This window comes from Amyelois transitella, chromosome 22 (genome assembly GCF_032362555.1).
Source record: "Amyelois transitella isolate CPQ chromosome 22, ilAmyTran1.1, whole genome shotgun sequence".
NCBI lineage: Eukaryota > Metazoa > Arthropoda > Insecta > Lepidoptera > Pyralidae > Amyelois > Amyelois transitella.
In genome coordinates this window covers 6,003,781-6,030,195 of record NC_083525.1, presented here as the reverse complement: position 1 = coordinate 6,030,195, position 26,415 = coordinate 6,003,781, and the positions used below count along the sequence as shown (strand labels likewise).

Here is a 26,415-nt window from a genome sequence, read left to right as displayed (position 1 = left end):
TGCTAACATCAAGATCTCCTAGTCCTTTGTCATATTGCAGTATAAGGAGTTCTGGTAGCCAGTATTCTACATGCAGTAGCAATGGTACATTTGTTCCATTGTCTCGCTCAACAAGCATGAGTTCCACCCTTTATAATAGAACTCCAACACCAAGAAGGATGTATCCACAAACCAGCTGTACAGACGGTGTAGATTTAAGAGAGCTGAAATCAAAAGAACAAGCGCCTGTTGTTTTTGATGCAAACTTATCATTTGTACTGGGATGCAACAAGCAACCGGTACGACAGAGATTCAAACCTGTTGCTGCACATTTAGAAGAAGGAACATCTTCCAATTACTTAAGTTCCAAAATTGATAATTTTCTAAGAAGAACTGATCATGTTATGGACGAATGGCGCAGGCTCGGTCATAAAGATGAACCGGATTTAGACATTTATTACGACGGAAAGAAAAGGAAGGTTGGGAGGTCTAAATCGGCCACTAACATTATGATTAAAGGCTTCACATTGTTTAGTAGAAGTGGAAGCCGAGCGAGCAGTGTATGCCGGTCCACCCGCGGGATTTCAGAGGACAGAACAACAGTTTCTGAGTTGGACGAGGTTCGTGAATCATCATTGCACAATTGTTTTTATTTCCAGACGCACAAACGATTGAAAACGTTTCGCGATGCTCTCTAATACGCTGTAATAATTTATAGTCGTCTACATGCATACGGATTTATACAGATACACGCGTTTAAACTGTGGGCCATGGCGCTTACTAGACTTGTAACCGTTGCCAAGATTTTTTTTCATTGTTGACTTGTTACTACATAGCTATTACAAATGCGCGACATTCTTGGCTGTCCGTCACCAGTACATTTAGGTGTTGTCACACTGATTGAAGAGAGAACTGATGTTTTCTTCACAATTTCTTTCACCGTGGAAGAGACGGCCTTGCGTTTAACTGTGTGATTGTGTGCGGTTTTGGCAAGGATATAGATTTTACGTTCTGCGAATCTATCAATAGTTGTTAAATGCACCGGATGGGCCACCAACGCGCGTCAATGTTTCTATTTTAACCTGAAATATTACCGACTTGTTAGTGTTCTATTCAAGCATTTTAGCGTGGTGTTTGAATACAAATTTTTATACGTCAATTCTATGAAAAAGTTAACGCGTATTTAAATCAAAAATTCTCTAGCTATATATTAGCGGGATATAACTATCAGTATCGATACTATAATCGTAAATCGTGTTTTAAAATGCTATTTCAATTGGCGCTAAGTGGTTTTGATTCCCATTTACTATCGCGTTTGTTGTTTGAAATGCTGTTATATTTACATATAAAATACTATTACTTAGAGTTATACAAAATGAAATTGCCATATTGTTAAATACTTACGTACATATAATCATTTTATCCATTACGGGATAGACATAGCCAACAGTCTCGCAAAGACTGATGTACCACGTTCAGCTGTACGGCTTGAAGATGGAATTAAGATTTAAAACAGACAGATTACTAGCCCATCGCTTAAAAGATGAGTCCCAAGATTATTGACATATCCTTTAGTCGCTTTTTACGACATCCATGAGAAATAGATGAAGTGGTCCTATTCTAAAGTGCCGGGATCCACACGGCATAAAAAATAATTAATGTTGTATACTTAATGGATGGAAATGGAAGGCGAGAACGCGAAAAAGTAAATAAGATATAAATAGAAATGTATAAAGAAAAATATGACTTCTACATACATCTATCAACACACAGACTACATATCACACTCAGATGTCATAAATTAAGACAATTAAAACTTTTCGTCTCCATGATACAGGAGTAAGAGTATGTGAGAATTATTCGTTAATTGTCTTTGATTTATGTGCTACATCAGATTAAATATTGCCTGTACATTTTATTCACCTTGAAATTCTGTTCCAGTTGTCGGAGGTCGGCGGTGAGTTGGCAGAGGAGCGGGCCGCTGCCGGACTTGCAACTGAGAGGGCGGACGCTGAAGCCGCCGAGAGATTGCGAGTAGAGAGAGACAACAGGGAACTGCTGGCGAATAACCAGCGCTTGCAGCAGGTAAGCGCTGAATTTTTTGTTCTTCTTTTTTTTCATTTGTTAAAGTTGGCTAAACTGGTGGAGAAGATGCGGCGACAGGGACTATTGCTAGTGGCCAGGTGGAATCATATCCATGCGAGACAACGATGTTAATTTCTGTTTATATTTAATCTTCTTAATATATAACAAAGGACAGTGACTGACCGATACATACATATGATCACGTCTATATCCCTTGTGGGGTAGACAGAGCCAACAGTCTTGAAAAGACTGATAGGCCACGCTTACGTGACTGACCGATTGACTGACATGTCAACGCTTAGCACAAACCGCTCGGTCCAGAGATTTTGAAAGTTGGTCTGAAGGTTGCATATGCTGTGTAAGGGATAAGTTATTCTATAAAATAACTCTTTTTTTAAGAGAGGATTTCTCGAAATTGCCGGTAGCAGAAATAACTTTACTAATTATTGTATTTTACTTCTAGGCCTCGGAGCGATTAGAGTTGGAGCTTTTACATTGGCGGTCGGCCGAGAGCGGCGGCGCTGAAGTCTCAGACTCGGAGGGCTCGGAAGCTGATGCGAGCGGCAATGCTGATAAGTACAAACGAAGGTAAGCCTGCAATCAGTTTCATTATAAGCTTTAGCAGAATGCAAGTGAGAAGATGTAGTCTCTGCCTAACTTTTCGGGAAAGAAGTGTTATTTATATTTCTAGAAATTTTATGAGTATATTATCCTTGAATTTCGTACACCGTACTCCTCTCCAACGTGGTGAAGATGTAACCGGGACTATAATTAGGAGGAAGAGTATTCGTGTATTATATAAACTTTGTTTTGTATATAACTTTTTCAAAACGAGTATAAGCTCTTAAACGCATCTTCCATACAAATTCAATGGTTCACATATGCATGGTTATATTTCTTAATTATAATATCTGATTAACTAAATTGACAGATACGAGTGCGCCCACCGAGAGCTTCAACTGCTTCGCGCTCAGCTCCGCAGACAGCACGAAGACGACCTCGAACAGCTGGTCACTGTCAAGAAGCAGCTCGAAAAGAAGGTAACTACCCTCATATTTAAATTTAGAATCAACGCCATCTAGTGACAATTTTTACGCGACTAGCAGTAGAATCTCGATATCTAGTCATGTGCAAAACCCCATATATTTACTTTTCTTTACCAAATATTCCTTAAGCTGGATAACATACTTTTGTAGTCCGACCTACATTTATCGTCTTCAAAACGGTTAAAATGCTTTGCATATATTTGTGTACATATTTTTGTTTGGCACCATAATGTTATTTTCTTTTTAGAATGAATTTTAAACTAAAAAGAAGAGCACCGTAAATGTTAACTGTACCGTAAAAATTAAAGCAGTTACAATAACATATCTGCTTTATTTTTTTTACCTAAACAGAGTTTCACTCTGCAATAGTTGTCATTAAAAAGAACATAGAAAGTGGTCGTATTAGTCGTAGTTACTTCGTTATTTACCAGATCAAAATCCTAATAAAACTTACAGCACCTTATCTCGCCAACACCATCTAGGTCACACTTTATCTACTCCGAAACGTGTCTTAGATCATCCTTGAATGCTCCGATATGATATTGAATCTTGAGGTGATATTGATTGTACTATTTTATTCGTCTCATAGCTAGTTGGTCAGATAAGTAGATTGAGTATTTTTTTTATTGAAAGTAAAATAAAATGGAATTTAATGACAATGCAGTATTGTAATGAGAATATACTGTTTTTGTTGTAATGTAATATGGTTGTAACGTGATATGATTTTGCGTTGAAAGTTATCAGTAGTGGTTTTGATTGTTCGTATTGAAATGAAGTGTGAATAAGTAATTTGTTTCTTTTTTTTTGTGTTTATTTTTAATTAGAGGATTTTTATAATTATTTGAAGTAATTCTACAGTGTTGATATGTACAAAAATGTATGTTATAACTATTGAAGTATTTAATAACATTAATTGTTTATTGTGTATTATAACATTAAGTGTGCTTGCCGGACATAGGTGTATCATGCATATTTTTTGTGAAATATTTTCTAGTGTAATAAAACAGTACTGGTAAATTTGTATCCCGTAAAATATCACAAGTTTTTTGCCGCAAAGTTTACAGTACATTATTGATCAGTACACATAATTACTGGATTGAATGATAAATACTAAAATAGATATAATAATACCGGCAATGGACGACGATGTAGCTGAGGTGAGTGAACTCGCGTTCAATAAATTAACAATGTTATTTGGCAGAATCTGGCTAACGCCCAAACTAAAAGAATGCTAAGCAAAGCTATAAAGAACATGAAAGTTAAGTTTAATAATGGTATAGGTACTACTATTTCTTCTTTTTTCTCTGGATTCTGTGTTCCCCTGCGCAACCTCCCTCTTAAGGTTTTGAAGCCCGGGGTCCACCGGTCTTGCTACTTTATATTTAAATAAGTTTGAAATGCTCTTATTATCCCTGTCATAACGTATCAAGAAGTCATTCAGGCAGTCAGACAGCCAAACATTTGGTGAAAATATATTTCGGTTCCCCAATGAATCTCATAAATTTAAATAGGTATATTCATTAATTTGAGGGTACTTAAATTAATATTATGAGTTTCTCAGATAAGGTTCATATATTTTTTAAGATAATACCTATCTCTTTATCTCCTTTAGCTAATTTTGTACATATCCTAAGTAACTGCACAGTTACAGATCGTACCAACGAACAGATAAAATATAAACCTCACACTAGGTGCCTCATCTGTCAGTTCTTACATAGGTCGGTTTCGTAGTTTTGTCTATTATACATACATATATACCTTATTTTATTCTTTACATAAAAATTTACACAAATTAAACATCAAGTTTCTGCCATGCCAAGTATTTGCCCATTTAATAGCGCCTTACAAATTGTCTGTCTGTATTAAGGCAGTCTTTGGCGCTTCAATGAAATTACATATTAATATGTGCAATATATTATATTCCATAAGTCATAATGCCCTTCATAATTCCAGAATTAGGCGTGTTTGTGTAATGCCCTTATTCTTTTATCATTTTACTTGTATTTCTTAGTCATTATATATTGAATATGGATTCATTTCCAGGTACAAGACGCGTATGAGGAGGTTGAGGAGCAGCGCGCAGTGGCCGCGCAATGGAAACGCAAGCTGCAGAAGTTGACAAACGACATGGCCGACCTCAGGTCGCTTCTAGACGAACAGGTACAATCAAATATTTATTTATTTGTGATGACTGGTTACAGGAATATTGACTAGCAGAGAATTGTCCACACTGGAATAACGTAGTTTAAAGACATTAAAATAATATGCTCGTAGGTATAGCGTCAATATCATGGTTGGACAGGGATAACAAATTGCTTCCTTATTGGTGTCAAGTCGGCTGCTTGACTGGAATACCACTTAGGTATTCATTATTACTGTGTGTACAAAACTTCGTCTGAAGAAAATTACAATCAAAACAAAAAAGCAACAAAAAGGTAAAAGAAATTTGGGGAACTCTCTTTTAGTGCTTCTCTACACTCCGCAAAGTTAAGAACGTAAAAACGCGTAGTTAAGCTAAATTCAGGCGGAGATTTAAAAGACATATTTATTGATTCCTTTTCAGACGTGCCGAAACAACTTGCTAGAGAAGCGCCAACGCAAGTTCGACGCCGAGCTTCACGCCGCCCAAGAGGAACTGAAACGTGAGCGCGCGGCCAAAGAGAGACTCTCAAGGGAACGTGATCAGGCGCACGCCGACAAATACGCGCTTGAACAGAGCCTATCTGTGAGTATTTTCTTTTTAAGTTTATGTATATTTCTCTAGTAATAGGTACTTTGTTTAAGAAAGATAAGTCTGATGATAAGTAGAACATCAACGCGGCCAAAGAGATTCTCTCGGGAACGAAACCAGGCTGCGTTGACAAATACACGCTTGAACAGAGCCGGAGTCAGTATTTGATTTATTTTCTGTCTTAATTAAATGCTAAAGAAAAATAAGGTCAATATTTAGCTGAACAAGGTTCACGAGCTAAAGCGGGAACGTATGGTTGGCCATACGTTCCCGCTTTAGCTAGAAAGACTTTCGCTTGATCAGAACCTGTCTGTAAGTGAGTTGTTTCAAATTTTCTAGATTTTTTATACTTTTCTCTCGTAAAATCATGCTAGAAAGCAGGACGAGGTGTTGAAGACTGAGCTCCACGCCGACAAGAAGGACTGAAACGAGAACGGTTAAATGATCAAAACAATAAGGCATTATTTATCTTTTTAATGTATTCTTCACATTGGGTATGTACCCATTATAGGTATATGACGTCTATATCTCTCACAGGTTAAAATAATGTTCCAGTTATAATCTTTTATTTTTAATTACAGGAAGCTCGCCTAGAACTCGAGCTGAAGGAAGAGAGGTTATCAGCCGCGTCCCGCGAGTTAGAAGAGCGCGGCGGTGGTGGGGATGAAGTGGCTGCTCTGAGGAGGACCAGAACGGATCTCGAGAGACGAGTACGGGATCAAGAAGAGGAATTGGATGATCTCGCCGGGCAAATACAGGTGATTAACTATGATATGAGGCTGATGGCTTCTCGTCTTTGAATGTTGATTGAAGAACTGGGCGGTGGTGGGGATGAATGGCTACTCTGAGATGGACCAAGGCGGATTCGCTGGGCAGATACAGCTAAAAAACTTAAAATCACGCCTCTCGGAGCAGTAGACAGAGACTACATCTACTTCTTTCCACTTGCCACTATCCGTGTATAAGCTCCTCGGTTTTGGGTAATCTTGACCTGACATTTCGCTATTATGAGTACGTTCCCGATTTCATCAGGGTTCGTCTTAACTTTCCTTCAGACTTTTCGTTCAGACTCACCTTATAATATTTGCTTAATCAACCAACTTTCATTATTTCCTTTTATTCATTTATCCATTCCTCATTACTAAAAAATGTAAGCATTTCCTTTTTTATATTTCACACTAATGTATAGTGTCTGTATCTCTTTCACATCACAACATAATATTCTTTATTTAAGCGACTTCAAAATAGAAGAGGTTCTCAATTCGATCGTATTTCAATTTCCCCAGTTATTGGAGAGCGCCAAGCTTCGCCTGGAGATGCTGCTGGAACAGCAACGTAAAGAGGCGCGGCTCGAGGCGGCCGCCAGAGACGACGAGATGGAGGAAACACGGGCCAACGCCTCGAAGAAACTGAAGAGTAAGTCCTCTTTGTTGAATTATTTTTTTTTATTTATTTATTCTTTGTTCTATGAAATACTAATGTAAAGCATAATTGGCGGACTAAATGCTAGGAACATTATCTACCAGTCAACCATTGGGTCTGACAGAGAACTTTATGCGGGGTCAGACTAAATAAATATCATTATACCAAAAAATAATAATATAATAAAGATTCATAAAAACTACAATATACATAAATAAATAGGTGCAGCGATTACCGAAATTAAATAGAGAGAAGTCGAGAAATATAAATAATAATATTTTAAGAAATTTAATTAGATAAATGAATAGTTATATATTATGTATGATAATAGTAAGTCAAGTCATAATTGGAAATGGGTCTGAACAAGGAATGTTAATTTTATGATTTGTCTTCTAGTGCTAGAAAGCCAACTAGAGAACGAACATGCCGAACGCAGCTTGCTGTTGCGCGAGCGCCACGAACTCGAGCGACGCCTGGCGTCTTTGGAGGAAACCGCGAGGGCTGAGACACACGAACAAACACAACTCGTACACAGGCTTAAGAGGTAGGTTTACAATCAATTGTCGTCATCAATCAATGTAGAACTAATAAATCATACGAAATAGACTCCATACAGATGTCATGACATTAAGTTTCATCCATTTTCATGCTGGAGTAAATGCCTTGACATCTAAGTTACCTTTTGAATTTTTGACAGAACAATCACCAAAATCATCTCTCGCCGATAAATGTTTCTTGATTACTCTGCAGTAAAGTCCTGTTTAACTCAACTAACGTGATTGCCGTAAACAATGTTCCTATCAGTGTTTCCACATCATCATTCATTATGTATTTATAATGATATTTTAACAAAATAACCATTTTTCAGAGACCTAAAGCGATACCGCGCCCTACTACGCGACGCTCAAACGATGCTCGAGCAGAAAGAGAAAGAAGGCGGTGGCAAAGCTCAAATCAGACAATTGAAGAACCAGGTCGAAGATCTAGAGCTGGCAGTGCGCGCAGCAACCAAAGCGAAGCAGACCGCCGAAGCAGAAGCGGCGGAGTTGAACGCGGCGCTGGAAGAAGCCACTCGGGCGAGGAACGACGCGGCCGAGCGGGCGGCGGCGGCCGGCCGGGACGCGGCGGCGGCGCGCGCGCAGCTCGACGATGCGGAGGAGGAGGCGGCGGAGGTTACTATACATTACAATTTATAAATCCTTTCTGTGTTCTATACCATATATAGGTACAAAATTAGAAAAGCGAAAGTAAGTTTGTATTTGTTTATTTATCAACTCGACATTGACTAAGAAATCTTTATTTGGAAATTTGTTTGTCTGTACCTAACACAAAGAAAAAAAATTTGTTCGCGTCAGGTCACGTGACCTGATCGAAAATTCGTAAGACTGCCGGTGTCAGCTTAGAAAAATATATTAATGAATGTCAGATTCATTCAAAATTTAGGCGTTCACTCCTGCCGGCACTGTCGAAGTCTAATGCAGTCTTTTTTTATATTACTTTACATCGGAGTAACAACAGTTGCGACACAATCCTTTTAGGAACACATCATCTGCGTTCTCACATATTCCTTTGCCTCCTCACAGTTACTAAAGAAATACCGAGCGAGCACCAGCGCTCTGTGCGCCGCTCAGGCCGAAGCGCGGGAAGCCAGCGCCCGAGCCGACGCGGCCGCCGACGAGGCCCGCAGCGCCCGTGACAAGCTGGCCGAGCTGGCGGCGCGGCTGGCCAGCGCCGAGGCCGGCCACAGCCAGGGGCAGCACGAGGCGGAGCGAAGGCTCGAGCTGAGGAACAAGGTCAGTTCTTTTTCAGTTTGGTTCAGGAAGTCTTCTCAAAGATAAAAGCCTCTCCCAAAGATTTCTTTACAGTAAAAATAAGGTGTCAGATCAATCTTCGTCTGAGGTTCCATTGATAGGCATTAGTGGCAAATATTTCCTTGAGTATCAAAGCGGATTGCCGGGTCGAGTTGAATAATAGTAGCACTCTACCAAAATATAGCTCTACCAAGCCGAATCACGACAGAGATGCTCTTGCATTCGCTTCGTGTAAAAGCGCAACCTTTTTTGACTATCTACAAATTCTTTTTGCCGTCCCTTTTGTTCTGTAACGATTCGCGTAACCATACGCTCACCGAATGATCACCCGGACCTTATCGCTTCACGTATTAATTACATTTGTCTCACCAAAAACATTAAATGTCACTGACATTTACAATGACTGACAATACAATCTAAACAACATGCATGCGCTTTAACACTTGTGTTATGACATTAATCATGATAAAAATGTTTAGACTAGACCTTAAACACTTTAAACTTTAGGACGTTAACACTTTAGGATAGACTATAGCACTCGTGTTATTGTATGATTATGACAAAAATCTTTCCGTCAGACGTAACCTTGAGGATAGACGTTAAACCAATGTAATCTCTACGTCCAGGAGCTGGAATCCAGCCTGGAGCTGGAGGCGACGGCGCGCGGGCGCGTGGAGACGCAGCTGGCGCGGCTGCGGGAGGCGCACGAGCTGCTGGCGGCCGAGCTGGCGGCGGCGCGCGCGCGCGACCTGCACTCCGCCGACGAGCTGCGCAAGCTCAACAGGCAACTGCGGTACAACTACATTACTATTTTCCTATAGCGAGGACTGCTTTTTAGCAATTAACTTCCTTTTGCGCGGGGAGAGGGACCTGTTACTGTTGATTTCTAAACGTCAATAACAATGTTATTCGATTAGTTATTTAGTGCAAAAGATAGTTAGCGTAGCTTTAGTTTTTGAATTCTTACTCCATTGAAACAGTGCCTATTGACAAACTTGTGGATTAACTCCCTGTACTTAGTTAAAAGAATACTGATCATATTCAAAATTAAAATTTCCCTCTGTTAAAACTACAATTACTTGAAATCTTAAAATTAAATAACAACGGTAATATTTCAATTTTTATTAATACTTACAGAGAAATGAAAGAAGAGAATGCCAACCTGAACGCGAAATTGAGCGAAGCGTGCCGCGCGAAGTCCGCAGCAGAAGCGGCGGCCGCGTCCGCCGCAGCAGAAGCGTCCGCCGCTAGGGACGAAGCGCGGCTCGCTGCTAGGCGGGCGACGGCGTTGCAGGAAGCCATTGCCGGAGATCTGTCTAGTCCTGGCGACTCTAGGGATACCGACAGGTTTGTATCTTAATGCATAATAAATTAGCTGAAACTCAAAAAAACATACAAATATACTAAAGAGAAGTTATATTAAATTACTTTATGTGTTTTCATTTTTAATAAATCAAACAAAACTGTTACCGATTTAGATGAAATTTTATACAGATTTTATACTGACTAGAATTCGGGAACAACATTTCTATGCAGAAATTAGTATGGAGCTGAAGCTAATCAAATTAATTCAAATTTGTTAAAGGATAGAATTGTCACAATAGTGAAGGATATTGTCAAAATGGTGAAAAGGAAATGTACCGAAAACTACTTGAATGTTTTATACAGTTGTAAGTATTATCTTTAATAACAGTCTCTTTTTTTCCAACAGTGATAACGACAGCTACAGTTCGGACGAGTCTATAGGCACGTTCCTGGCGAACCACAAGCTGAGCCCTTCAGTACCTTCGCGAAACAGCATACAACTCGACTCACAGAAGTAAGTTACATTCTACGTCACACTGTAATAATACTTAAACTACTAAGTTTTCATAAAATAGCGGCTTTTACGCAGCTGCTTATATTTGCCAGTCATACGCACTTTACCTCCAACCTCAGAGAAGAGCCATAAACCCAATACCAAATAACGCTTCGTAATGGTTGTTACTAAAAGGAAAGATTCGTTCAGGAGATACATTAAATGTTAAAATATATATTTAATAATTTCTGATTATTTCACTCTAGATCTCACACGCCAGAAGGCCGCCAATCGCGTTCAAGCAACGGGTCTGCGAAGCAGATGAGCCCCACCAAGGAATCGTTCGCATAACAGCCGGCCGCCGCGGGGCTCCTAACCAGTGCCCTGCCAGTCATCTGCGCCGTGTTCTGCTCCCGGCAGCGACACGACTCCGCCCACGTCGTCGTCGAATAAAAAATTTAAATGTCAATGTGACAGTGGCGCGACGATTGTGAAGTTCGAACTTTAGTGATGTGAAATGTTCGATTTTGATAGCAAACGATAATTTTACTGTTTTTTACTGTTTGACAGATTATAATAACGACTTTTACGCCTACATAGAACCATAGAAGTTAATATAATATCAAGACTTACCACAAGCTTTAGAAATGCACGTATATTGACAATGGCTCCTAAAATAAACTGCTCAAATATATACAATATTAAATAGATTCGAATTTTTAAAATATTTGATACGGCTTTTACAATTTGCATCATACCTAAGAGTTTATAAACATTTTTTTCTTTTTCAAAGATGGCGCTAGTGTCATATCTAGTATTCGAATATCCGATTAAGTCGGGAGGGGTTTTAAGAATGCATTCCAAAAAACTCTGGGCAACCTTCAAAAATGTTTTTGGCCATCACGTGTGCAACGCGCTGTCTTCAGTCGTAATGCTGGAGCGCAAGATATTTGGACATAATCACTAGCACCATTTATTATAGGCATTGACTTTAATTTATTTAGCGTAGGAATCGTATAGGAGAATCGTCATTGAGTTAGATATTTGTTGTACTGCGTACAGCGAGCCAGTCAGTATTGAGATGGCCGAGGCGATGTAACTTACAAAATAATATTAGGTTCTTTGTTATTTAGTTAGCTAACGTTTGTAAATAACTAGATGGCATATACATTTTATTATTTAATTTGTAATATTTGTGTGATCAGACTGTTATTCTATGATTTATTTGTTACAAGTGAGTTGTTGCTTTATAGACATTCAATACATATCTGTTAGGAAAATATTTTTTTATCAATGAATTATCTTTAGACTGGTTTGATTAATGTAATTTAACTTTTGGATAATTAGTGAAACTTATAATCTTCTCAAAATGTATTCCTCGTAACTATAACTCCATTATCTTTAAATCGTCATTCAATTTATATCTACATATTTAGGTGTCTGTAACCACGAGTATAAAATTTACTATTGTATGTGTATAATGTGATGAAATGTTACTGCATTCAATATTGGTTGTAAAATGAAATTATTTAATAAAGTAACAGAAATGTATTTGTTTTATTTCTTTCAGTTTATCTCTGAACCCTGAATAGTTATTGAAATAGCTCCTGTGACTTTCCGTTACTGCTATAACATCAAATTATGAGAATAAAAAAATTGCTCAAAATTGCCCATGCAACGTAATTTTTACCTAATCAATTTTTTGGTCAATTTAATAAACAGATATATTCTAATTATTATTTTTTATTGTGTTCTGATTTTATTGCAAACTATAATTTAAATTTAAACTTCACCAGAAATAATTTAACAGACCTGTCAATAAGGGCGCTTGTTTAGCGTTTCTTAGAGCGACACTGAATTAGTAATAATATTAGTAAGAGGTACTACGTAGGTACACTACGTTGTTCCTCGAGAATTTCAGGAAACTATCTCTTAGTGCACCCCTAGACCGCTTAAGAAACATACATGCCAAATTTTAAGTCTCTACACCCAGTTATACAATTGTAATTATGATCTTATATCGATGCATTAAGAGACCTAGCGACTTTGGCTATGGGTTATCACTGTTATCAATCAGACAATACCGGACTACCGAAAGAGTTTTGAGGTGACCTGTTAATTATGCACTACTGTTCAAAAATATATCAACCTGTCTATTTTTGAACAGTAACAGTAAAATATGTCTTAAGTCTACTAATAAAAAAAACTTAATATAGTTGGGTTTTATGCGTATTTTTACCAAGTTTAGTACCTATCTTATTATTGCCAGTAATATATTACTTTATTTCCCTTTCTAGCTTTATTTCAAGCCGCTATTAGACTATTCGATATTAAGACTGTCTTAGCCTTAAAACGCATAGGTAATTTAGTAAAAGTAAGACAGACTCTGAATATTCCTACTGCAAGACCGGGCTCAAAGAGTGTTACCTTACTATCGACGAGTCTTAATATCGAAAGAGTATTAAGAGTTTACGTAACCGGGCGTCATGACGACTGGGCTTAGATCAAAGAATTATATATAACTACTACAAGGCACACTTACTTTTTCTAATTTAAATTAAAACTAAAATCTCAGCTTCTAAAATCTAATCTAATATACTCATATTATGCAAATAAAAGTTTGAATTTAAGAACCAAATAGTTTCCCGTTTGGCTTTTTTTATTACTCGTGGGTATTTTGCTACTGCCACTGTCGTGTGAATTGAGTGTCGTGTCAAACCTCTTGTCAAACCAATATCAAAATCAAACCGTGTCAAATTCACGTCAATCGATCAAATCAACTTTGTGAAGAACTTTAGGTACACAATCAAAAATTTAAAGTAAGTTTTGTAGAATTTACTTGTTCTACTACATTTTCTTTTATAATTACATAACCATACAAGCATATTGTTTCAAATCTAATAATAAGCAGTTATGTTGTAATATCCGCTTAAATGTACAAAATTAACGTAGCTGTCAAAATTTACAAGCTATCGATTTTCTAGGAACGGCCCCCTAAAGCACTCATCAAGATTTGAAGAATTGTAAAGAAAAGCCAGCAAAATGACGGATTCAAAATATTTTACAACTACGAAGAAAGGAGAGATCTTTGAGTTGAAATCTGAACTTAACAGCGACAAGAAAGAGAAGAAAAAAGAGGCCGTCAAAAAAGTATGTATTCCCGTAAATCTTAGCTGATTCACTCTAAAACCACCTATAACTCATGATATAAAAAAAGATGAGTATGCTTTAATATTGGGACTTGACCGGGATTTACATCATATGGCAATGAAAGTTGTAAATTATTCTGACTGTAACTACAAGGCTTTTTGTCTAAGCTTAGTATCATTTTTTTTATATTTAACCAATACCATTAGCATTAGTCATTGTTGCAGTATAAAATATCATAAAAAATCAACTTTTTTCACATCTAACAATTTACAGGTCATAGCTTCAATGACAGTTGGCAAAGATGTCTCAGCATTATTCCCCGATGTTGTGAACTGCATGCAGACTGACAACTTGGAGCTCAAGAAGCTGGTATACTTGTACCTGATGAACTATGCCAAGTCTCAGCCCGACATGGCCATTATGGCTGTTAACACTTTTGTCAAGGTATGAATTTGTTTTCATTTGATATACTAATCTTGTTTCTCTTTAGTGGGGCTATTTGGTACTTGAAATGGTGTTTTGATAAAAGCTAAGAACATTGTGACATAATTTAAAACTTTTTAAAGATTGCTTTTTTTGTGATAAAATTATTTACTTTGAAAGATAATGTGAATAGTGATTGTTTCAAGAATATAAAATGACTACTAAAATCCATTGTGGAAATCAATTGCAATTGATAACAACAACAAATTATTGTTACATAAATAAAACATATATTGTAGTCAACATTTCTTGTAAAATGGGTACTGAATAGTCTTACAATATTTAATTTCTTTTATCTTTTAACTTCAATTTCAGTATAATTTTTAAATATTGCATGTTTTTTGAACAACTTATCAGTAAGAGGGGAAATATATAGGATAGTTAATAAAAATTTCAAAAATGAGCATGGGAGTACAGTTACTAGATAAAATTCAATTCTTTTAATAATAATGTTGAAGATTTGATTAAAAAACTACTTGTAGTGTAGTTATTTGTGTGTTTGTGACTTGTGTTTTTATCGTTTTAATGTCTACTGTACCATATTATGTGGGAAGGATCTACCAACATACCAGCTTGTTAAGGTAAACTTATGATCCCAAACCAATCAGTTCATCCTTCTGTAGATTTACACATTTGAACAACTTACCCTCTAGTCTAATACACTCCAATTTGTCTAAGGCACATCATTACTTTGCAATTTGGTTGCATGCGATCTAATACTGGGTAAATCTTTTTTAAGATTCTAACCTGGTTGATCTGCAACAAGTCGCAGCAAAATATTTTCGATACAATATCTTAATTCTGCATGATTCCCAAAAATGCATGATTGTATTATAAAAATTTGCAAAAATACTTACATAATTCCCAAACGCAGTGGCAGATGTGTAAATCTACATTAAAATTATAAACCAGCTGACATTGAAATTTACTTAAATAATATAATTCAGCAACATATTCAATAACCATGCCTCATTCAGTTAGAAGCACATTGGCTACCTATTTATCTTTCTTATATTGTCATGCAAATAGAACCTCTCTAATCTAATCTTGCATAAATTTTTAGCTAGGTACCTATGTCAAGTTTAGAATTACATTATTAATAAGGATATTATGTGTGTAAGATAGAAAATGAATAGTGAGATTCTAATTATGCTTGTCAGTAATATGGAGGCACAGGAAAAACTTAGAAGATTTATTATTCCCATACAGATTAAACATAATTACATAGACAACCTATCCGTAAAAAATACAGAAAGAATTTATTTTCTGCAACATTTTTTTTACTTTATTAACCCTTGAAGCTACAACTCCAGTAGATATCTTTAAAAAATAATCAAACAGATAATAATTAGGCATTTTTAAAGAAGAGCAAGCAGATTGTCAAACAAATCATAACTATTTTTGAAAAAAATTTTTTCGTCGTTATAAATGAGGACTTATAAGACATTCTGGCTTCCATATTCCCGTCAAGCAAACATCGCTTATAGCAATCGCTTCAGTATAATTGATGTGTTGCTTTTTTTTTCTTTCTACACATTACCGAATGCAAACGCCATGTGCACCTTCAGGACTGCGAGGATTCCAACCCGTTGATCCGCGCGTTGGCCGTCCGCACAATGGGATGCATCCGAGTGGACAAGATAACGGAGTACTTGTGCGAGCCACTAAGGAAGTGCTTGAAGGATGAAGACCCGTATGTGAGAAAGACGGCGGCCGTGTGTGTCGCGAAGCTGTATGATATCTCGTCCAGTATGGTTGAAGACCAGGTATGGCTTTCTTGCATTATGTTTTAAATTTTATTTGTTTCCTAAGTGTTTGATTTACACAGTGAAAAGAATTAGATATTTTAGTGAAGTCTTAACCTGAGATACAAAGTATGATCCCTAATTACTTAGGTAATGCACGTCACATTACGAAATTTAAAATAACTTTAGAATAATAGATATGCATGTATATTTTGACATTATTGAAAACTTAAATATTTAAGCTAGAGACTTCGCTGTGGATTTTTTTTTTTGCCTTTACTAACAGAATAGTCCACGGCGCAGATAAAGAAGAAGAAACGAGAGTGTTGTGTAATCAACGTCTTAGCTGTAATATCGAAAGACTTTATTTTTATGAAATTTTGCATTCAAATTTCATTTTGATACTTGATTATGATTTTTACGAAATTTTGCATTCAAATTTCATTTTGATACTTGATCATGGATGGTGGTTTTAGGGTTTTCTAGAACAGCTGAAGGATCTGCTGAGCGATTCAAACCCCATGGTGGTCGCTAACGCCGTGGCGGCTCTCTCCGAGATCAATGAAGCCAGTGTATCGGGGCATCCGCTTGTTGGTAAGTGTTTCTTAATTGCATTAAAATATTAATTAATTAAAAAGTTAAGGCTATAGAAAGTTTGACAAAATGTATGTAGTATGATATGATTAAAATGTAGGTTAACTATGGCAGATAGACCCACATAGGCCGTATACAATCGCCTTCCATTTTTTTATGTCTGTATCAGCCTGGTAAAAGGAAATAAAATAATTAAATGTTCAACTTTATTAATAAATTCAGACTTATTATAAACTCACTTTGAGTTACTTTAAATCAAGAACATCTGTTGAATGAGCAGAATCAAAAACATTCATATTATTATGAATGTTTTTGATTCTTGACTTTATTAATCAAACTACATTCTGATTCATATTCAAAAATTTTCACTTATTTTTTTTAAATTTGAATTTGATTTACTTTCCAACAGAGATGAACGCATCGACAATCAACAAGTTGCTGACGGCGTTAAACGAATGTACGGAGTGGGGGCAAGTGTTCATACTAGACGCGTTGTCTAACTACTCTCCGCGGGACGCCCGCGAAGCGCATTCCATCTGTGAGCGTATCACCCCACGACTGGCACACGCCAACGCTGCCGTCGTACTGTCAGCTGTGAAGGTTTGTAATGTATGAGAGTGGTACAAAGTGTTCATACTGGACGCGTTGTCCAACTACTCTCCGCGGGACGCCCGCGAAGCGCATTCCATCTGTGAGCGTATCACCCCGCGGCTGGCACACGCCAACGCTGCCGTCGTACTGTCGGCTGTCAAGGTTTGTAATGTATGAGAATGCTACAGAGTGTTCATACTGGACGCGTTGTCTAACTAACCAACAAACGACGCGACACGGGCGCGTTAAGTCTGCGAGCGTATCACTCGAGAAAAATAGTAAGACAGCGTCTCCAGTATGAACACTCTGTATCAATTTCAAACAACACAATTACGACTGCCACATACTAACGCTGCCGTTTTGATTGTGTTGTATGAAATTGATACAGAGTGTTTATACTAGAGGCATTGTCTTACTATTCTTCTTGTGACGCGAGAGAGTTGCATTCAATCTGCAACTCGAGCGTATCACTACGCTAACGCGGCTCTCTGATTGAAACTCTTGATACTGTATTAATTTTATTGGTATTGATTCAGAAAGAAGTATATTTAATAATAATAATAAAATAAAAAAAAAAAAAAATATGTTTATTTCAGACACAGTCCAGAATTGTTAGTAAATCTTATGTACTAATTATTTACAGTCATTAATTTCTTTACTACCAACTTTTTTAAATAAATTTCTTGACAATATTATAATAAAATACGACTTTGAATCCCACCAGGTACTAATGAAGCTGATGGAGATGGTGTCAGATGACACCGAGCTGGTCAGCACGTTGTCTCGCAAACTAGCGCCCCCGCTGGTGACTCTCCTCAGCGCCGAGCCCGAGGTCCAATACGTGGCCCTTCGCAACATCAACCTGGTGGTCCAGAAACGGCCGGAGATCCTCAAGCATGAGATGAAGGTATTTTAACTTACTGTAGAGCAACTGTGGCCTTTTATGATATCAATGCTACACGGGCGGGTATATAGAAAATTGAGAATTCTAAGCGCGTCATCATCCGTGTGGCTCCCGGCACCAATACAAAAAAGAATAGGACCACTCCATCTCTTTCCCATGGGTGTCGTAAAAGGCGACTAAGGGATAGGCTTACAAACTTGGGATTCTTTTTTAGTCGATGGGCTAGCAACCTGTCACTAGTTGAATTTCAATTCTATCGTTAAGCCAAATATAGCTGAACGTGGCCATTCAGTCTTTTCAAGACTGTTGGCTCTGTCTACCCCGCCAGGGATATAGACGTGACCATATGTATGTATGTATGTCATCAAGAAATCACTGGTGTTCCTAAAGTAGGTATTTTTAACTTGATACAAACCCTTTTTTGATAGATTTTTTGGCTTTAAATACAAAGCCCTCATCAAATTTTCACTGTACTCGTTTTTGTTAATGGGTCTTTGTAAAATACAATGTATGTTTATAGGTGTTCTTCGTAAAATACAACGACCCAATCTACGTGAAATTGGAGAAATTGGACATCATGATCCGCCTGGCGTCGCAGGCCAATATCGCGCAAGTTCTTGGAGAATTGAAGGAATACGCCACCGAAGTGGATGTGGACTTCGTGAGGAAGGCTGTCAGGGCTATTGGCCGGTGCGCTATTAAGGTGAGGAATGATAATCGTTTGGTATTTGCAGAAGTAGATAATGATCACTTGTATCTTTTACTGTTAGTGCCGTGAAGACATAAGAACAAATGCTTTGCTTAGAAGTAAGATGTGCATTCCCAAAACAGGCGGCTGACTGTCAACTCTTTGCCAAATCCAAATTTGTTGCGCAGCGATATCATTCGTTTTGGTCTTTTGTTAGTATCTTAGTTTAGTATTTAATGTGTAATAAATCTTTTTAAAGTAAATCTCAATAAAGATAGGTACGAGTACATAAAAAAGGGAAAAATACCCGTTATTTAAAAAAAAAATATCAACTTCCCAGGTGGAGCCATCAGCCGAGCGTTGCGTGTCCACCCTGCTGGAGCTGATCCAGACTAAAGTGAACTACGTGGTGCAAGAGGCCATAGTGGTGATCAAGGACATCTTCCGCAAGTACCCCAACAAGTACGAGAGCATCATCAGCACGCTCTGCGAGAACTTGGACACGCTGGACGAACCCGAGGCCAGGGCTTCTATGGTGAGACCACAATGTTTCTATTTTTACGATTTTCCTACCTCATACTTAACAAATCATCATAAAACTCTTAACGTTCAACCTCCCTTCCTCTCCTCTACGATCTGCTAGCCAAACGCGTGGCCAGGGCTTCTATGGTAAGTTTCACTTACCATCCAGAAAATATACGTGACGGTACCCTCTCGAACTACCCAAAGAAGAATCATAATTTTAAAAGGGATATTGTCTCTACCTCATACTTTATATTTACAGCATCATGAAAATTATCTTCATATTAATCCATTATAAATTATCATTACAATCGCATAACTGTACAATTAATTTACTTTATTATTTATATTCAGGCATCAAAGGCCCAAAGACAGACTAACATACATTAAAATATAACAATACTGTGGTAATTTTTTGGGTCAAATACTTTTACCACACGACCACCGACATACAATAAAACCATTAATACTAAACAATGTTATCGTTGTTTTAGGTTTGGATAGTGGGTGAGTACGCGGAACGTATCGACAACGCCGACGAACTGCTGGACTCGTTCCTAGAAGGTTTCCACGATGAGAATGCTCAGGTATGTTATAATTAAATAATCTTGATGTTTTTTTTGCATACTGCATTCATGGTAGCCATAGAAGTCGGAATATTAATAGACTAGATATTATTCTTATTTATAACTAGCTGTGAAACAGTTGTTTTGGGCATCATTGAAGCCCTCAAGGATGAATAATTTTCCCCGTTTTTTTTTACATTTTCCATTATTTCTTTGCTCCTTATAGTTGCAGCGTAATGTTATATAACCTAAAGCCTTCCTCGATAAGTGGTCTATTCAAAGCAAAAAGAATTATTCAATTCGAACCAATAGTTCCTGAGATTAGCGCGTTCAAACAAACAAATTCTTCACCTTTATAATATTAGTATAGATAGATGGTGGCAGCCTTCATATTCGTGTCAAAGCAATCAAGAAAGAAAAGTCATATAAGCAGACTGGCTCCGTAACATCACATGCCATCGGCCAATCACAGCGAAGCATGTTACGCTGTCAGCTAATAATACTTGTAGCGAGTATTCACGCAATCTGAGTTTCCACAGAGCATAATATAGTATACTCGTACAACCTCCGACTCAACATCGTCTGTCGCGCTGTTCCCAAGGCATAAAAACGTCCTCTCGTCCATCTCTTCCATAGATGTCGTAAAAGGTGATCAAGGGATACGCATATATATACTTGGGATTTCTCTTTTAGGCAATGGGTTAGCAACCTTTCTCTATTTGAATTTCAATTCTATCATCAAGCCAAACATCTGATCGTGGCCTTTTAGTCTTTTGATCACTGTTGCTTCTGTCTACCCCGCGGGCAATAGACGTGATTATATGTTATTTTATTTTAATTGGTAATCTTGTCCTTTGTAGGTGCAACTGCAACTACTTACGGCGGTGGTGAAACTGTTCCTGAAGCGACCCGCCGACACTCAGGAGTTAGTACAACACGTCCTCAGTCTCGCCACGCAGGACTCTGACAACCCCGATCTCAGGTAATGACAACCCCGATCTCAGGTAATGACGCGATGCTAGCCCGTCGCCTATAAGGAGAATCCCAAGTTTATTGATCATTCCTTTAATCGACTTTTTACAAAATGTTTACACTAAATTAATACATCTCATCCCCTCATGGGTCTACTGGAAGAGATTTCTATTGAAATAAGTAGCACCTTTGTACTAGAATTACTATATTTAATGCTCCTGTATATAATTTTGTGTACATAAATAAATAAATAATACATTTATTCCCGTCACAGGGACCGGGGCTTCATCTACTGGCGCCTCCTATCTACCGACCCTGCCGCTGCCAAGGAAGTGGTGTTAGCTGACAAACCTCTCATCTCCGAGGAGACGGACCTGTTAGAGCCCACTCTACTGGACGAGCTCATCTGTCATATCAGCTCTTTAGCATCCGTTTACCACAAGCCTCCCACTGCGTTTGTTGAAGGTCAGTTAGACAGTCAGTCAGTTAGACAGAAGAATGAAGAAGTGTCTTTATCTAGCTTTAGTTCTGGAAGCGTCCTCACCTCTCTAACTTTCAAGGTTCAAATCTTGCCGCGGCTATGTACAGTCTACAGCATACACTATCAACGACGTACCAAAATTCACTGCAACTTCGCATTTCCGAGTTCCGTACAAAATGTCTAGATATTTGGTTGACTCTACAAAGACTCTCTTCTTATGTTATTTGTCCAAGGTATTAGTTAAAATGCTAAATGATGCTCCTTTGGTGAGGAAACCTGCATGTATGTAAACAACTGGATGTGCAAGTGCAACCACGATACAATACTGGATAGGTTCCCCTGCAAAGGTTCCGTGGTCAGATGGATGTCAGAGACGCATCGGATTAAAAATATGATTTCTAATCAAGGGTCGTTGACATGTAGGCTCACCCGGGCCTCTTGACCAGAGATGTGACCATCGAGGGTACCGCCAGGAGGATAAATCATCAGATGTCATAGTTAAAAGTGTGTGTGTGTGTAACATTTTAAAATAGAAACTCTTTTTGTATTACTGCCCGTGACTGTATCATGTGAGTTAGCGTCCATTTCATACGTAGCTGTAATTATCGTGTCGCGCAGGTCGCGGCGCGGGCGTGCGCAAGTCGCTGCCGGCGCGCGGCGCGGCGCCCGAGGAGGCGCACGCGCAGCCCACCGTCATACCCAACCAGGTAACAATGTTTACATTCTAAATGCCGATAGAGAACATCGTATCCTTCTCTTGAGTTCGGTTGTAATATTTCATCTTGTCATGTCTAATATTATCTTGTCATACAAGGGTAGAGTTATGACTACATTAAAGACTATGTTAACATTTTCTTATTAAAATTTTTGTTATTATTTATCTCGTCATTTTCAAGTATTTCATAGTGATTTCAGCCACGTATCAGTCTCAGGTTTTCTATCTATATTTCAATGATTGATTCTAGTTGAGGTTATATTATTACAATATACATTTTTTTTCTAGGAGTCTCTGATCGGCGATTTGTTGTCTATGGATATTGGCGCTCCGCCTGCGCCGGCGCCGCAAGCTAACCTCGACTTACTTGCTGGAGGGCTCGATGTATTGGTAAGATATTATAGGCACGACTTAGCTAGCGGGCAGACAGAGACTTGGATGCGAGGATTAATGATATGATGTATTAATCGAATAAATTGAAACTTTTTTCAAAAAAATTTTAATTCAGAGGTTGATCGAAAGTGCATCTTGCTTGCCCTTGCCGATCTTTAAATATTTTTAGTCTTCTCTTTTTTTGTCAAAACCATCACAAAAATTGGCTCTGAAAACCCCCGTCAAAATGAACAGGGCTCCTTTTTTTAATAAATAATAATATATCTCTATATTGTTAACACAACATGCTTAAAAAAATCATTTCAGTCCCAAATGAAATAAATGTATTACCTACGTATGAATGTCTTCAGCTGGGCGGCGGCACCAGCTCGCCGGCGCCGAGCAGCGCGGGGCTGCTGACGGACATCTTCGGCGCGCCCGCCGCCGCCGGGTTCGCGCCGCCGCGCCAGTGCTGGCTGCCCGCCGACAAGGGGAAAGGTATGCTGGGAGTTTGTTGGAAAACGCCGCTGAGTCGCGATCTAAAACCGGGGCGTTTTAACAGCTCATTTGAACAGTGGACCGCGTTTGAAACTGAAGGCTGTTTTAGCGTTTAGTTTGAAATACATACATACATACATATGGTCACGTCTATATCCCTTGCGGGGTAGACAGAGCCAACAGTCTTGAAAAGACTGAATGGCCACGTTCAGCTATTTGGCTTAATGATAGAATTGAGATTCAAATAGTGACGGGTTGCTAGCCCATCGCCTAAAAAAGAATCTCAAGTTTATAAGCCTATTCCTTAGTCGCCTTTTACGACATCCATGGGAAAGAAATGGAGTGGTCCTATTCTTTTTGTACTGATGCCGGGGACCACACGGTTAGTTTGCAATTGGTGCGTTTTATTTCTCGATTGGGGATCTGTGGAAGTTGTTTTCAGGAAAACGCCGCTGAGTCGAGCTCTGAAACCAGGGCGTTTTAACAGCTCATTTGAACAGTGGACCGCGTTTGAAACTGAAGGCTGTTATAGCGTTTAGTTTGAAATTGGTGCGTTTTATATCTCGATTGGGGATCTGTGCAGTTACCAAAAAAATATTTTGTACTAAAGAGTCCCGTACATGTTTTAATATACCGTCTCTAAAAACATGATATGTTTGTGTCAATATGGAAACGTTGAAAGACAAGGTGTTTTCTCTACTACCATATCATATGAATAAAAAAATTGGTACATGGTTATCCAAAGCATTGGACAACTTCACATTTTTTTTAAAGAGTATATAACACAACACACAATTTCAGGCCTGGAGATCTGGGGCACGTTCAGCCGCCAGAACGGGCAGCCGCGCATGGAGATGACGTTCACCAACAAGGCCATGCAGGCCATGAGCGGGTTCGCCATACAGCTCAACAAGAACAGGTGATTATTACAGCTTTATTTCTTTTAACCAATCTCATATTATAAATTTTATACATATATACAATATGTACTTATTCTTTACAGGGTAGACGGAGCCAACAATTTTGAAATGTCTGAAATTATGAAATAATTTTTTTGTTTGCTTCTGTAAAATGTATAATGCCAATAATTCTTTTCTGAGTTGTGTACATTAGTTTGAGTGCTAACCGATGCTCGAGCTCATACGGTGAGGGGAAACATCGGGAAATCTGCGCTTTCAGGCAACAGGATCTGAAGGCATTATGTAAAAGGAGTTGAATTCCCCTGCAAAGCTTGTGGAGGTTAGATGGGGGTCGTTTTGTTGTAAAATCCAATCCAGGATTATGAACAAAGGCGCACCACGGTCTTCTCCATAGAGAGGTGAAGATATAACCGGGATTAACGAACTTAAGACTAACAATCTTGAAAAGACTGAAAAGCCACGTTCAGCTGTTTGGCTTAATGATAGAATTGAGATTCAAATAGTGACAGGTTGCTAGCCCATCGCCTAAAAAAGCTTATGAGCCTATCCCTTAGTCGTCTTTTACGACATCCACGAGAACCAATCTCATATTATTTATTAATGGAGTGGTCGTATTCTTTCTTTATTGGTGGCGGGAACCACACGGCAAGAATTTCTTATTCTTTAAAAAAAAACCCTTTCTGTGTCAGTTTCGGCGTGTACCCGGTGGGCGGGCTGTCGGTGGGCGCGCTGGCCGCCGGCGCGAGCGCAGACGCGCCGCTCGCGCTCGCCACCAGCGGGCCCGTGCAGAGGATGGAGCCGCTCAACAACCTGCAGGTTCAACATCATACATATAGTCACGTCTATATCCCTTACGGGGTAGACAGAGCCAATAGTCACGAAAAGGCTGAATGGCCACGTTCAGCTGCTCGGCCTAATGATGGAATTGAGAACCAAATAGTGACAGGTTGCTAGCCCATCGCCTAAAAAAAGGATCGCAATTTTATAAGCCTATCCCTTAGGTCGCCTTTTACGACATCCATGGTAAAGAGATGGAGTGGTCCTATTCTTTTTTGTATTGGTGCCGGGAACCCCACGGCACTAAATATCATGTTTACAGTTTAATTTTCATAGCCGAACGACAATAGCGCGACATTTATTTGACATGTCAATAGAATGGCTGTGACATACGGTCGAAGTACTTTAACGGTTATATTTGAAAGGTAGGTGGTGTATTTAATAAACCACTACCAAATTACATATAATCAAGTCTATATTCCTCGCGGGGTAGACGACAGAGCCAGCAACATGAGCCAACAGTCTTTAAAAGCAGTCCTATCAGTATAGGCCACATTCAGCAGGTTGACTTAATGTGAGATTCAAATGATGACAGGTTGTTAGCCCACCACCTTAAAGAATCCCAAGTTTATAAGCCTATCCCTCAGTCGCCTTTTACATCATCCACGGGAAAGAGATGGAATGGTCCTATTCTTTTTCCATTGGTGCAGTATGTTTTTGTAATAATAATTTACCCCATACATGTAACCGAGTTGCATTATTGAATAGATACAATCGGAATATTGTTCAGGTTTGGCTAATTTTGTTATTGTCTTTTCAGGTCGCGATAAAGAACAACGTAGACGTATTCTACTTCGCGTGCCTCATTCCAGTCCATATCCTGTTCACTGAAGACGGACAGATGGACAAACGCCTGTTCCTAGCGACCTGGAAGGAGATCCCGGCCGCAAACGAGGTCCAGCACACATTATCCAACGTCATCGGAAACGCTGACTCCATCGCACAGAAAATGACTCTCAACAATATCTTTACCATCGCAAAACGAAACGTAGAAGGACAAGATATGCTTTACCAGTCCCTCAAACTTACCAATCAAATATGGGTACTACTGGAGTTGAAACTACAGCCTGGCAACCCTGAAGCGACTTTGAGTCTCAAGTCTCGAACAGTAGAGGTCGCCACTTGCATATTCCAAGCTTATGAAGCAATCATAAAATCGTAATCTCCCCACGTTAATGATATGTATATTTTGGTCAAGATTATAGTATTCCATATAAGCGTATTATAAAAAGACTTTGTACGACTGTAAATCGCATATGGTTAAGTATGAATGTTTATGTATGTTGCAATGAAATTATAATGTAGTCCATAGCGAGTTATGTGATACCATAAATCACTGCTGTGTTGAAAAGCGTTTATTTAATAAATATAATGTTATACACAATACATTGAATTTTTTTTATATACAACTAGCGACAAGTAGAATTTATAGATTTATACCTTCCTCAGAAAACCCTCTTCCAACATTTCAAAGAGAAACAAAATAGTCTAGACTTCAGAGATTA

At 38.5% G+C, this 26,415-nt stretch overlaps 2 protein-coding genes across 3 annotated transcripts in view; both read left to right on the top strand.

Annotated features, from left to right (window-relative positions):
* LOC106129934 (unconventional myosin-XVIIIa) overlaps window positions 1-12,413 on the top strand; it is a 188,884-nt gene extending 176,471 nt beyond the window's left edge. For both annotated transcript variants that reach the window (XM_013328646.2, XM_013328647.2), the window contains 14 exons: window positions 1,921-2,064; window positions 2,528-2,652; window positions 2,996-3,104; window positions 5,154-5,270; window positions 5,674-5,835; window positions 6,423-6,599; window positions 7,128-7,257; window positions 7,660-7,807; window positions 8,132-8,435; window positions 8,847-9,056; window positions 9,701-9,867; window positions 10,212-10,421; window positions 10,786-10,893; window positions 11,139-12,413. In XM_013328646.2, coding sequence (XP_013184100.2) covers window positions 1,921-2,064; window positions 2,528-2,652; window positions 2,996-3,104; window positions 5,154-5,270; window positions 5,674-5,835; window positions 6,423-6,599; window positions 7,128-7,257; window positions 7,660-7,807; window positions 8,132-8,435; window positions 8,847-9,056; window positions 9,701-9,867; window positions 10,212-10,421; window positions 10,786-10,893; window positions 11,139-11,223 — 2,196 coding nt within the window. In that variant the 3' untranslated portion in view covers window positions 11,224-12,413. The remainder of the gene's footprint in view (window positions 1-1,920; window positions 2,065-2,527; window positions 2,653-2,995; window positions 3,105-5,153; window positions 5,271-5,673; window positions 5,836-6,422; window positions 6,600-7,127; window positions 7,258-7,659; window positions 7,808-8,131; window positions 8,436-8,846; window positions 9,057-9,700; window positions 9,868-10,211; window positions 10,422-10,785; window positions 10,894-11,138) is intronic.
* Window positions 12,414-13,583: 1,170 nt separating this feature from the next.
* Window positions 13,584-26,296, top strand: LOC106130027 (AP-1 complex subunit beta-1). Its single transcript, XM_013328779.2, has 18 exons — window positions 13,584-13,691; window positions 13,857-14,022; window positions 14,296-14,466; window positions 16,074-16,271; window positions 16,727-16,844; window positions 17,254-17,444; window positions 18,160-18,342; window positions 18,860-19,042; window positions 19,368-19,562; window positions 20,044-20,136; window positions 20,976-21,097; window positions 21,362-21,552; window positions 22,187-22,275; window positions 22,572-22,673; window positions 23,027-23,153; window positions 23,955-24,072; window positions 24,763-24,889; window positions 25,671-26,296. The coding sequence occupies exons 2-18, from the start codon at window positions 13,915-13,917 to the stop codon at window positions 26,070-26,072; spliced, it is 2,718 nt and encodes a 905-aa protein (XP_013184233.1). The 5' UTR covers window positions 13,584-13,691; window positions 13,857-13,914; the 3' UTR covers window positions 26,073-26,296.
* The last annotated feature ends 119 nt before the right edge of the window (window positions 26,297-26,415 follow it).

What these genes read in the sequence shown, in the direction of transcription:
- LOC106130027 (XM_013328779.2), top strand. Translation starts at nt 13,915, where the DNA reads ATGACGGATTCAAAATATTTTACAACTACGAAGAAAGGAGAGATCTTT. An exon ending in ATCGGGGCATCCGCTTGTTG is followed by an intron (nt 16,845 to 17,253) that starts GTAAGTGTTTCT and finishes ACTTTCCAACAG; the next exon opens with AGATGAACGCATCGACAATC. An exon ending in ATACAGCTCAACAAGAACAG is followed by an intron (nt 24,073 to 24,762) that starts GTGATTATTACA and finishes TTTCTGTGTCAG; the next exon opens with TTTCGGCGTGTACCCGGTGG.